The sequence below is a fragment of the Lepidothrix coronata genome, unplaced genomic scaffold (genome assembly GCF_001604755.1).
Source record: "Lepidothrix coronata isolate B3197 unplaced genomic scaffold, Lepidothrix_coronata-1.0 Scaffold300, whole genome shotgun sequence".
NCBI classification, from domain to species: Eukaryota; Metazoa; Chordata; class Aves; order Passeriformes; family Pipridae; genus Lepidothrix; species Lepidothrix coronata.
In genome coordinates this window covers 351542-364970 of record NW_016690480.1, presented here as the reverse complement: position 1 = coordinate 364970, position 13429 = coordinate 351542, and the positions used below count along the sequence as shown (strand labels likewise).

The window sequence follows — 13429 nt, the reverse complement described above, 5'->3', positions numbered from 1 at the left end:
TCATTTAAAAAAATACTTGAAAGCAAACTGTCAGTTCTAACCCATGTTAGCTTTAAAATTCCATTTTGGAAAAATTTGTGAAATGGGATTTTGATAGCTGTCGAACAAAGATACAGTTAGACTGTATAGGAACAAAAATGTCTTTGTACTTTCTCATATTTTACTGTGCATTTCTATAATCCAAAATAACTTTGCCTCTAAGACACCAGACCTTAGCAATTAGAATTTAATTTCAGGAATGTTTGGTTTCATTTTGTAGGGTTTTTTTATTTTTTTGTTGTTCTTTTTTTTGCCTTGTATTTTGATGGAGAGATGACGCATTGTGAAGAACTTCTCATTTGTATTTAGCTGAGCTATAAGTAGGTGTGTGATCTAAGGCTGATGCTGCTCTTTGCCTGTCTAGAATACTATGGAAGCTTTCTAACTCATGCAATTTTTGTCTCTAAGACTTTGACACGGTCTTATTTTACATCTTTTAGGTTCTGTTCTCTGTTTTTCACTTGTTTAAAAAAGAATCATATCTGCTGAGTTGAAAAAGTTTTAATTTGTTTATATATATAAGCAGAATATAGATTGAGTTTTATTCCTGAAAATTAAACAAGAATCTACCAAGTCAGGTACAGGAAGTCAGCATTTTATTTATCAGAAATTTTAATAAACAATGTGGCTTTCCAGTCTTAAAGATGACTTCCCTTCTTGCTTTCCTTGCTTTCCCACCCCAACACATGAAATACAGCAGTGGGTCACAGGATGGTATAATCTGTCTTTCCTGGGAACATGTACAGTGCATTAATGGATTGATTTAAAGACTCCTGAGCAGCAGTTATGCAGCACTCAGTTGGATTACAGTACTTAGGTTTTATTTTCCTCGTGGGTTGTTTAAAAAATAAAACAACACCCAAACTCAAAACCCCAAACAAAACAACTGTACAAAACGCCTCCTCCACAACCAACCACCAAAACAAACCCTACACCACCACTCTCCCAACTCTCCCCTTCCCCCCAGCTAATCTAGTCAACTTCATGTGATGTGAATAATTGTTATTGGCAATAAATCTGAACAATGCATTAACTTGGATATTTTTATATAAGACTACCTTTGAAGTGCTGAGTAATCAGAATATTTTTGTATTTTGTGTAGTAGCAGTCTTCACAGGTGCTTAGTGTGAGCCAGGTTGTTTTGGCTTGGCTTGTGGAGTTTTTTGCCTTTAAGTCTGAGAATGGTTGTTTTATCTAAGTAATTATTTTCTTCTTTTATTCCTGGTTCTCTTTTTTCACATAGATGTGGATTTTTATCTATGTGCTAAACTTTTAATACATAAATAGATAAAAAATGGAATCGATGAATTTAAAATTTGTATTTTTTAAAATGTTTAACTTAGGTAAAAGTTCAACTATTTTGAATTCTGTTGAAAAAATCTTCCAATATCTTTTAGAGCCTATTAGACTGAAGAACAACAATTGATAAAACAAAATAGCCCATATGAGAAGATGCTATTATTGTAAACACTGAATGCAATTACCTTTGTAGTTTGAGGCAGGTATAACTAATAGAAATCTATTTCTGTTGAAAGTAAAACTAAGCTACATTTAACACATGTAAAAACTCTTAACAACATACAATGGTTTTTTCCTTTTGGAAGTACTTCCATCAGGAAGTTCACAGATATATTTCTGCTTGTGCAAAGAGCCCTCAAAAAACCCCCATGGTAGTACAAAGTACTGTATTTAAAAAGCAGTAATTTCATGTGTCAAGGAAGTGGATATGTCTGTACAGACACATGCATTTGATTCTAATTGCGTGCAGAGCTCTTTATGCTGCTGATGTATTGGCAACTACTATTTGCTTATTACCATTTGTATTGTGATACGGGGGCCCTGGAGTTATGAACCCCTTTATACATAACACTGGTTAATCTGCCTAATTTCTAAAAATCATGCTTAGTTTCCTCATAGCAAATAATATGGTTAACTGAGCTCATGTCTTTTGATCAAGTACAGTGTTAAGCTACCTTATGTCTGTAATTGAATTGAACAGAATGTGAATGGTGTGGTTAGGGGTCACAGTATGTAAGTTAACCTTACTGTGGTAGAGTGTAATAAATAAAAGACAGATTAATGATGGAAAAGCTCAGAGTTCCTAATATGAAAATGTTTTGTTAAAACAGTTCTCTTAAAATCCCCTTTTCATTTTTATTCATATGCATTTAGACTACTTTCATCATTTTGGTATTAATTTTTATCAGTAGTAGTTTGGTTCATTGAGCCATGTCTGTAGAAGCATTGATTTTGTGATATAGACAGGAGAGTTGTTGACAGAACAATGCCACAGCTATATCCCAATTAGTGCTTCCCTCCTACTCTTGATTAAGTGATCTTTCTTCCCCACCTAGTTATTCTCAGAATTTTGTGGAGTGGAACTGTTGTCTTCTCAATCTGCTTTTTACCTAGTTGGGATGTTTTGCAAGTCATTCTGGAAAATATTAGGAAGAAACAAGCTGAAAGCAGATCAATCTTTTAAGAACATGGCATAATAAGCAATCTATTCAGGTGTGATACAATCAGTGCTCCATGAAGCTTGAATACTGGGCTCTATGCATGTTTTTAAGTAGTGAAACGATTCCTCCGTTTTGATTCCTCCGTTTTGAGTTTTAAAAACAGTTCCTGTGTTTTGGCACTTCAGACTGTAATGGCCATAGTAAACTACAGATTTTGATTTGCTAAAGTACCCTCGTGTTTCAGGACATAAATAATTGTTTGTTGCCTTCTTAGTAGCCATCTCATTTCCTACCAAAGGTAGGAGGACTAAGTGCATTCAAGGCATAAAATGATAATGTGCTATTAGAGTTCTTGAAGTGCAGTTTTTAATACATGTTATGTATTATGGCACTGTGAGTCACTGCTTGTTTGTGAAGGCTTTTGGGTTTTTTAGATTTGGTTTATTTTTTTTAGCGTTTCATTGCACTGGAGTAAAAAAACCACCTATATTTTCGTGTTCAACACGTGAATGATTCTGCAGACATTATTTTCTCATGTTATCATTGCCAACATCACAGAAAAAAGTATACTTGCAAGACAGACAGCTCTGCATTAGTCAGTGTTTGTGCTCAGAGGGAGTGTGCTCTCCAGCCCCACTTCTTTAGTGTACACTTAGGGTTACTACCATTACGTTGTGGTAACCACCCCCCCCGCCGATACTTGAGATATTGTGGAACTTGGTACAAATTCAGTCTTTTTTTTTTTTAGATTAATCTTTTTCTCTTATCCAATGGCTGCTTAATGCAAAAAAATCAGTTTAGAGAGGGGGTAAGTGGCCTTTTTTTCTCTTGCCCCCCAGTGTGCACACTCTCTTTAGTCTTCTGAAAAGGGCTGCTGTATTTTCAGTTAGACAAAAACATAGTAGTCCTTTGCAGCAGTTTCCGTGCCAGTTTAACCCTTCCTGGACTTTTTTTCCCCCCAGATGACATTAAATTTGCTCTTACTGAGTGTGAAGATTTAACTTAATCTATTACTACTCTGTGTGGGAATTCAAAGTAAATGTGAAATTATGGGAAATGTTTCAGGAACGTCACATCTTTTTCTTACAACCTTCTGTTAGTTTTTCAGAGTTAAATCTTTTTTTACCATGGTAGTGTTCCCTGATAGCATACTTTTGTTTAAAAGCATGCTGTATATACAGCTTGCAGTCATCATCATGGCTGGGCTTCACGAATGAAGATTTGGGAAGGGCTCTACCCACGTTTGTTACAAGTGCGTTGGTGGCTAAAAAGGCCGATACGAGATAGACACGTCTGGTTGCAAAAGGCACAGCAGAAAGACTCCTTAGGTGGTATATTCTACAGGGCACGGTTCTTTCTGCGTTGTCTTTTCTCCTCTAGAGTGATCCTGCGTGCGTTCTCAAAGGCATCAGCAGCGTTATAGATGGTGTGTCTCCAGACCTCCCGATTGGAGGCCAGAGTAGACCAGTTATGTTGATCTATAACACTGTTAAAATAATTAGGTAACTACTCCCTAGGATCATTTTGCTTAAGAAGATATGTGATACATGGTTACCAGAACTGTTTCAGGTTGCTTTCAGTATTTCAACTTTTCCTTTGGTTTTCTTTTGTAAACTGGTACATATTCTGTGTGTTAAATCACATTGGTATGCTGCTTTCATCTGACTATATTTTACTTTTTCAAAAATATAAGAAAATGAACTTAAAAATTTGAACAGAAAGTGTGTTTTTATTTAGAAAACAATAACACAAATATTTCTAATCTGCATCTTAGACATTATGAATATAAAATATACATACCTTTGTAAATAATCAGAATGTATGCGTTTTTGGTCTTTGTGTTCCCATTCTTGTGTATACTTAAACTATGTGTAAGCTCTCCAGTAGCACTGTACTTGCCTACTGTCTTAAGATTTAATATTACTGTGCTGAGTGCGAGAAACGTGCAGTGGTCATTGTGTTGGTCTTTTGCTGGTCACTCCTCTGATACTCTGCAACCCTTCAATTTTGTGGACACAGGTTTTGTGCTTTTGTAGAGAGCAAAGCTTGCAAATGAGGCTTTTAAAGTCATTGGTCTCCCTCTAGTGGGAAGAGAGCGCGTCTGAACGAATTTCGTTAATGTGACAGTGGCGACAGTTCGTGTTCCTGTGGCAGTAGTTTGCATGTATGTTTAACTTGACTCAGAAGGAAGAGGTTTGCAGATTGCTTGCTCATTCTTTGGTCTTGAGAACATTTGAATAGAGTTTCTGTTATGACATTGGCATAAATTGAGGCAGAAGTGAATTTACTGACTTGATAAACTCGATAAACTTCTTTCACGCTTTTTGTAGGTTTAGTTTACCATTTAACTTTTTAAATGTGGGCTTATTCATTTGTCTGATGGAGAGTTTTAATAGGACATGTGTCTAAATTCACATTCTGCTGGCAGGTTCTACCTGAACAGTAGCTTTATTCTTTCAAGAATTTTATTCAAGTATCAGGGATTCATTTAAATTGGCTTCTGATGCCATTTTATAAGGAGAGTTTCTCTGTTTAGACAGTGAAAAAAATGCTGTTGTGCAGTGTGGTATGTCAGCAGTACAAGTGCCCAGTTCAGCCTGTGTGCATACAAGTAAGTGAATTAAGGGTCTTTTTAGTGTCTCTTTAAACCAGGCTCTGTTCATACTGTTCATGTTTGCTGCATGTGAGAAAATGTGATGGTCAGGAAGATGTATTGTTTTAGCAAAAAAACAAAAAATCAACAAAAATCAAATAACAACAAACCACCCAAAAAGCAAAACCCCAAATAACAACCAAGAAACTGTCCCCCCTGCCCCCCAAAAACAAACCTCCCCCCAATTTCATGTAAATTAAGACACAAATTAAACACTCAGAATTGCTCAGGTTGGCACAGCAATTACAGCACCCTGGGGTACTATAAACATCATATGAAAAGAAAACCCTGTTTTATGGTTGTAGTGCCTGTTCTGTGTATGAATATTTCTTAAACTGGGCAATTGAAAATTATTTCACTGGATAATTAAGCAGATTCATCTGAGATATTCTACACTTCAGATTATATATTCATGAAAATGACTTTGCAAAATCAATAGCTTACAGTGAAATTATAACATTTTTAGAAATCAACATTCTGACATGTAAGTACATGCTGCAAAATCATAGTGTGTGTAAATGATTCAGCTGTTTGTACATTTTCATGACAGTAATTGAATGACTGATGTGACTTAGATGAACTTTTACAGAGTTAGGCCTTTTGTAGTTTTGATCTGTTTAACAATGTTAGTTGAAGAGTTAATGCAGTTAAAGTACTACCACTGTGGTATCTTAGGTTTTCAGAACAGAGTGACTTCAGTGCTTTTTAGAGCACTATTTCTATTGCAAATCATAGTCACATGGATAAAAGCTTAGTGTAATTGAGTTTGTTTGGAATTGGTTTGCTGTTTTACTTTATTGAAAGCTTAAATTTTGTTTTAGAAAGAAAAATTACAACTTGAGGTTTCCTTTCAGAACTTTGAGGCCCTGTGTTATGAGCACACTTGGATTTTGCAGTGGCTCCTGCAGATGATTCATCCTACCTAAATTACCTGTAGAATATGAAGTATAATGGTTCCTCTGACATTAAATTATATCCGCATAAATCAATCTAGCTGAAGGGTGCTGGTTTGTTGTTGTTGTTGTTTGTTTGTTTGTTTTGTTAGTTTTGTTTCTAAATAGATTGTCTTATATTAGTGATTGACCTCTTGAGTTTCAGAGCCACATAGCTCATTTTTAACCATTCATTCTTCATTATGGTGTATGCATTCTCTAAAAAGTAAAACAAGACGGCAGATACTAGCCATAATCAAAGGGGAATGCTTTAGGTTTGGAATGACTTTGAAAAGGTGGGAAGGTGAGTAGGGAGTTTTACATGTTATGAAAAGGGAAGATGAAGCATAAAACCCCATGCTGCCTATTGCCATACTGCAAGATGTCCTATCTGGAAATAGTCTTGAGTTGTATTTTTCAAGTATTTTATTCTGTTTGTTGGATCTCTCTCTGCCTTAAGTTTGTTTGAAAAGTGCATTGTATGTGCTGATTTACAGGAAGGGATCTCTGTACCATTTTGCTTCCACTAACCAGACTGTACTCTGAAATGCTTTAGTGGTGTTGCAAAAATCCATTAGAAGTAAGAAATAAGTAAGGAAAGCGTGTTGTTCTTCATTGTTGAACATATGGATTTTTACTGTGGTTTTCTCTTGTAAAAATGAGAATCTAAAACTTCATGGCTATTCCATTCTCAAATAGAAGATTATTAATCCTTTTGCAGGAGGAGTGTATTTATTAAATGGATTTTAAACATGTTTCAAGGAAGAGCCCAGGCATGATCTTTGCCTATCCTTTAGACAGAGCTTATAATAGCTTTATGAGGTTTTCTCTCAGTGTATTTATGATTAGGTAAGACAAAACTAAAGCAACTGATCTGTAATTTAGAGCTTTTTGATGTAAAAACTCTGTTCTTTCAGCAGCTGTTTGCAGTGCACTTTAAACAAATCAAGTTATTTATAATGGCAGCTCTTCAGGGGAGGAGAGTGTTTCATGGAATGATAATAAAATTATTTTTTAAAATAATCAGTCTTAAATCTTTTGCAATTTTAGAATAGCAGTAAAGATTTTGGAGGCCACGTATTTCTTCTTGTTCCATATCTGAAGGTACATCAAGATTTTCGAAGTGGGATTTTGATTCTGGGGAAATTCACTTGAAAACTAAATTGAATTTTCTTTGTCTCGTTTTACTAGTGAGACTCCTAGTAGTTGCAGGAATTTTTGTTTTGGTAGCTTTTTGTTTGGCAGCTGTAAAGCTGTCTTAAGTAATTTCTGGCTGCTTAATCTGACCTTTGTGGTGCAGTGTGCTTCTCCCCTCTACCCTTATGACTGTTGCAACTCTAGGGAGTGGGGACGGGGAAGCTGCATTTGTAACTGAATTAAAAATAATTCAGAATAAAAATAACCCTAAAATTGTGGGGTGTTTTTAAACCACTTCAATAAAATGATTCATGCTCTTGCTGTGCTTTTTTTCTTTTTTCCCTCTGTTAAGAAAGTGGGAGAAAATTTATAGTATTTGTATATGTACCAGATAAATTGAGATAAATTAATTAAAACAATGATTACGGAAAGTAATTATATTTTTTGTAATAGAGGGTGCATGTTTAGTTGATGTGTTTATTATATTCTTTCCCTTTAGACAACTTCTAAACACAGTTGACTTTTACCTGTAAAATAGTCTAAGAGCACTCATTTTAAATTTTACAGGCTCTGAAACTGCTGTAACCGTGTATGGGACTAGGATTGCTGCATCTAAATTGAATTGCTAAGAATTCTGTAAAATAACAAGTCGTCTCTAAAAATTAATCTTTTTTTTTTCTCTCAAAACTGTAGGCTTTACTTGTATCTAAACAAGTTTATTAGGTGAGAATCTGTTAAGTATGGAACTTTTACATTTTAGTACCATGTCCCTTTAGAATAACTAGCAAAGCAGCATCAATTGTAATGTTGTTTGTGGAGTGAATTTTTTTCAGGCTATTAATTCCTTTTAATATATGTTACCTTTGGCAGCCTGTTTGAACTGTTTGTACAGTTTGTATATATAATGTATCAGATTAAATTCTTTTGAAGGCACTTGGGTTACAACAGTTACAGTTATACCAAAGTGGTGTTTAGAGAAAACACAGATATGCATTGAAATAGACTTTTTACTATACTAGGCTTTCAAAACAGGGGCAAGTAATTAGTCTCCACTGCACTAGGGGAGGACAAGCAGTTATAAAATGTGTTGTTGCTGCTGGTTATATAGCAAGTTTCACTTGGAATACTGACTTTAATTAAAATATCCTGCCCTCGTTACACCAAGTACGTATATTTTTGCTTGCAGGAAACTGCTAGCTCTTCAAAAATAAAGACGTTATGAAAATTGTGGGTCATCTTCTCTAATGCTGTTTCTTAAAAAAAAGAGGGTAAAACATGATCTGTTGAAATTCTTTATTATATTAAGGCCTAATAAAGCCATTTAGAATTTAAATAGTTGTAATATATTAATCCTTTTATGTAACATATGTAACAAAAAATAAAAGTCTACTTTACATGGTGGTTTAGTGTATAGGAAGTGATTGAGTCATCAGTTAAATTTTCCATTCCTCTCAATTCAACACTGCCTACCCCCCAAAAAATATCATAATACCCAAACTTCTGTTTGGTTCCTTGTAAAAGTGGGGCTTAATTATACTTGTGAACAGTGTATTTTGACAATTAATGAGTAAAACCAGTCCTCATTATATTTTATTGTACTTAAAACATTGTTAGTTAGCTTGGAATTTGGCCAGTAGGGGTTCTTCGTAAACTCTAGCTGATGTGTTTCTCTTGATTTAACAGTACAGTCTTGTTGTTTCATGGCATTGAGCTTTGTTTAAAAATGAATAGATGAAGTAGTGCTTTAATCTTACAAATGTACAGCAGAAAGGCAACTTGTACCTTAGTGTCTACACAAACACTTTAAGTTGTGCTGTAGTCGGATATGTTGGTCAGTCTGTGTTGAACTCGCTTACAGTTTGATTTGTATCACTGTCATGGTTGATACTAAGCTGAGCTTTACTGAACTTTGATATCGGGAATAGTGGCATATTATCTCAGTATGTGTGTTATGCTTTAGTGTTATTAATTTATTTTCTCAAGAAAATAGTATTATTTTGAAAATAAATTATCTTCTGGGTTATTTAAGATGGCCTGGCTTTAAATGGCCGTTTTGCTGTGGTGGAGATGACAATTTAGCTGCCACTGCCGTAGAACAGTATGGACAGACCGTACTTGGATAATGAATGTGATACTAGAAGCGGCTTCCCATCTTGTATTTGTCCGTTTTCTGACAAAGGAATCTGTTTTGGGTGTTGTCATCATCCTCTGTCTCAGCTTCCAGTATCCAAGGCATAAATCCCACGATGGTTGCATGAGGTTCCATGAACTTTGTGAGACCATGTTCCAGCTAGGAGAATGTGGTGTAGTAACCAGCTCTAAATCATTAATTTAAATCAATAATTAATTTCCCCCCCCCCTTTTTATATCTCCTTTTGCCTGCAATTGTCTTTACTGTGGCTTGCTTGAGTGGTGTAATTAGACAAATGCAAGCTCTCCTTCTCTTCAAGTAAAAGTGAGTACAAAGAGAAATAGAAGTTCTTTATATTTTCTAAGCTAGACAGTTTGTTTGCCAAAAGGAAAGAGGCAAAAGATATGAAGCGATTTTCTTTGTCCTGTACTCAGAAGTCTTTGGTAGTCTCTGTGTAACCAAATGCACCAAAACAAACTCCTTATTGACCCCTTATTAATATATATGAATTGCGCATAGCAATATTCAGTGTATATATTTATGTATACTTGAAATAGGCTTATCATACATTTTAAGGAAGAGAAGAAATCTAATGACCATATTTTGGCATTAATTCAAATAGCATGTTGTACTTCTGAAGAATCACATTCTCAAATGACATCTATTTGCAATTTTCTTAAAAGAGTAATATTCAAGCGTCAGAAGCTCTTAAAAGGGAAAATGATGATTTGAAGAAGAAGCATGATGAAGCTGCTTCAAAAGTTCTCCAGCTTGAAGAAGATATCATGACTGTTACTCAAAAAGCCATTGCAAAAGAAACTGAGTTAGACAGGTACTTAGTCTTTTTGTTCCTTATCTTCCTTATTTTACCTTTTTTTTTTTTTCAAAGGTGAACTAACAATTTTTGATACATGTATTCATAGTTCTGTACCATTAATTTGTCAATGTTTTAGTCTGAAGGATAAACTGAAGAAAGTGATGCTTGAGAAGGAGCAACTTGAATGTGTGTTAAAGACAGAAAAGGATGAAAAAGAACTTTATAAGGTAACTTTATTGCTTGTACCTGTATACATTGGAATGAAGTGGTTTGAAATAAAGGAAATAATGTTTTATGGAGAAAAAAACCTGAATTTGTTAAGGAAAAAAGGAAATGGGTAACTTCTGTGAACAGATCTTTTGATAGTTATAGATGTTCTCATATAAAAATGAATGAGGAAACAGAATTTGAATTCATCCCATATATAAAAAGGTCCCTTAAGAAGGAGAATGGATCAGCAATTTGTTAAAGCACAGATACAGTAAAAAAAATTATAGATACTAGTGAGAAAATTCTTTAGTTATACTGTGCATCAACCAGTAACTGGTCATCTTAACATACTTTTTTGTAAGTAAAATACTTCTTACTCATTTAAATTCTCTCTTCAGACTTTGTTTTCTAGACCCCTATTCTTGAATCTTGTGCATAATGCTGAGAAGCTTTAGTAGGTTCTATATTGCATTGACTAGCATAGCTGATTTCTTTTGCTGGTACTGTGAGAAACCCATATATAAAATACAGTTTCTCCCTTCCCCCCCCCCCAATAATTATATGCTAAATAATAATGAAATCTTTAGGTTTTATGAAACAAATCAAGTGTATTTAAAAGGTTATTTCTGTTCATAGGAAAATGTCATTATGTGACAGGCAGTATTAGATATACAACAGAAGTCATAAAATCTCAAAACATCTTTTACAAGCTTGAAATCCCTTGGTAAATAAGCAATGCAAATCTTCTAGTCTGAGTGGAAAACACTTAGTGCAGCAGCTATCCATCTATCCTTTATTAGGCATAATAGGATATATTTGATGACATTTTTAAAACAGCTCTAGAGTTGCTGAAAGTAGTTTGCTGTTTTTGGAAATAAATACTGCTGATGTAGTCCTGTTTGCTTAGATAATTGTGGGCAGATACTACTAGAAGTTTAATTTCTCTTCAGTTTTCTTTAAGTCATTTCTCTTTTGCTTATCCTTAGTCGTTCAGCGTTTGTGAAGAGAGGAGTGAATTCTGAATAGCTTAATTTGATGTGGAGAGAAATTAGGGCTTTACCTTCTAGCTGTGGAGTGGAGTTGTTGTTAGATGATCATGCTGAAAGAATTCTCGCCAGAAAGTTTGGGCTGGAGGGCAGTGATATTACCAGATTTTTCTCTCTACCTGTTCTAATCCGCCTCAGAGATAAATTAGAATTTAGTGAGCACTTAAATGGACAGGTGAACAGTAGTTCTCCTAATGTGGAAGAAGTTTGACATGTTTTAGCATCATTACAGATACACTTGAAGAATACAGAAATAGAAAACACCAGACTAGTAAAAGAAATCCAGACGTTTAAGAATTTGGATGCAAACAAAGAAAACATGATATCGTATTATAAAGAGGAGGTTGGCAGATTACAGCTATTGATAGCTGAAAAAGAAAATATGAAGAAAGCTTTTTTGCTCTCCTCATCAAACAAGGTAAGCATTACTAATATAATTGGCCTGATTTAAATAAACATATCTAAGGTTATATGTGCTTAGCAAGAGAAAGGAAGAAGTTGAAGATATCACCAGGGTTTAGGCTAAAAGGCAGGAGGGTTATGGTATTCTCAGCAGATGCAAAAAATGAGCAAAAGACTGAATTCTGTTTTAGTTTTGCACCTTCTGAGCTTTTTGAGGTCGCTTACATGATGAACTTTGAGAATAACTATGTGTGAAAAAGTAATTTGTGAGCTCAGTAAAAGTGCATCAGTAAAAGTGGTGTGCTCCTGAGTTGCTTTTAGCTTCATGAAAAAGGAAAGGAGATTGAGGATAAAAGTTCACAATGTAGCTGTCTTGTAACTGCAGAGGGCGATGGAGAAGAAAAGAGGAGACATGGAAAGATGTGCTGAAGGACTTGTTAAGTGACTGTACTGTCAAGCTACAATGATGTAAAGCCTAGAAGGATAGGATACCATATGAACAGACTAAATTGACTGAGAACTCAGCAGTAAGAGTGACAGTAGGATTTTGAAGGAAGAGGTTACCTACTACACTATGTGGTAGCATTGTGGTTAGCAAGCAGTGTGGTGTAATAGGAGTGAAATTCCTGAGGAACTGGTATCTATGCTGTCCATGGTCCAGGTGGGTTTACTTCAGACTAGTTGTAGTCTGTTGTTATGGATAGATATATTGGGTTTGTGTACATTTTGGTAGTGGAGTGGCTGTAAGGGTGGCTTTTGTAAGAAGCTGCTAGAAGCTTCCTGTGAGAGAACCAATACAAGCCAATGCCTGACAGAGCCAATGCCAGTGGGCTCCAAGATGGACCCACCACTGGCCAAGGCTGAGCCTGTCCATGATGGTGGTAGCGCCTCTGGGATAACAGATTTAAGAAGGATGGGTGGTGGACGGGGAAACTGTTTGAGAGCAATTGCAGCTGAAGAGAGGAGTGCGAACATGTGAGAGAAAGAACTCTGCAGATATCAGGGTTAGTGAAGGAAGGGAAAAGGTTGTTCCAGGTGTTGGAGCAAAGGTTCCCCTGCAGCCCATGGTGAAGACCCTGGTGAGTCAGGCTGTTCCCCTGAAGCCCAGGGAGGTTAATGGTGCAGCAGAGATCCACCTGCAGCCTATAGAGGATCCCATGCCAGAGAAGGTGGATGTGCCTGAAGGACGCTGTGACCCTGTGGGAAGCCCACAATGGAGGAGGTTTGCTGTTGGGACCTATGATCCCGCAGGGGACCCATACTGGAGCAGTCTGTTCCTGAAGGACTTCGCCCTGTGCATGGAACCCCACACTGGAATAGTTCATGAAGAACTGCAGCCTGTGGGAAGGACTAGCATTGAAGAAGTTTTAGAGGAGTGTCTCCCTTGGAAGGGACCCTACACTGGAGCAGAGGAAGAGTGTGAGGAGTACCCTCCTGATGAGAAAGGAGCGGCAGAGGCAGTGTGGGATGAACTGACTGCAGCCTCCATCCCTCCTATGATGCTGAGGAGGGAGATAGAGAATTCAGGAGTGAAGTTGAGCCTGGGAAGAAGGAAGGGGTTGGGGGGAAGATGAGTTAAAATTTGGTTTCATTTCTCAGTATT

The 13429-nt window shown here is 36.1% G+C and overlaps 1 protein-coding gene across 6 annotated transcripts in view; it reads left to right on the top strand.

Moving 5' to 3' along the window:
• TAX1BP1 (Tax1 binding protein 1) overlaps positions 1-13429 on the top strand; it is a 53049-nt gene that overhangs the window by 19519 nt on the left and 20101 nt on the right. For 3 of the 6 annotated variants that reach the window (XM_017837256.1, XM_017837258.1, XM_017837255.1), the window contains exons 6-8: positions 10035-10183; positions 10305-10395; positions 11657-11842. The exons of 1 other annotated variant lie outside the window; for it this stretch is intronic. In XM_017837256.1, coding sequence (XP_017692745.1) covers positions 10035-10183; positions 10305-10395; positions 11657-11842 — 426 coding nt within the window. The remainder of the gene's footprint in view (positions 1-10034; positions 10184-10304; positions 10396-11656; positions 11843-13429) is intronic. 2 more of the 6 variants (XM_017837260.1, XM_017837257.1) reach the window with 1 other exon arrangement.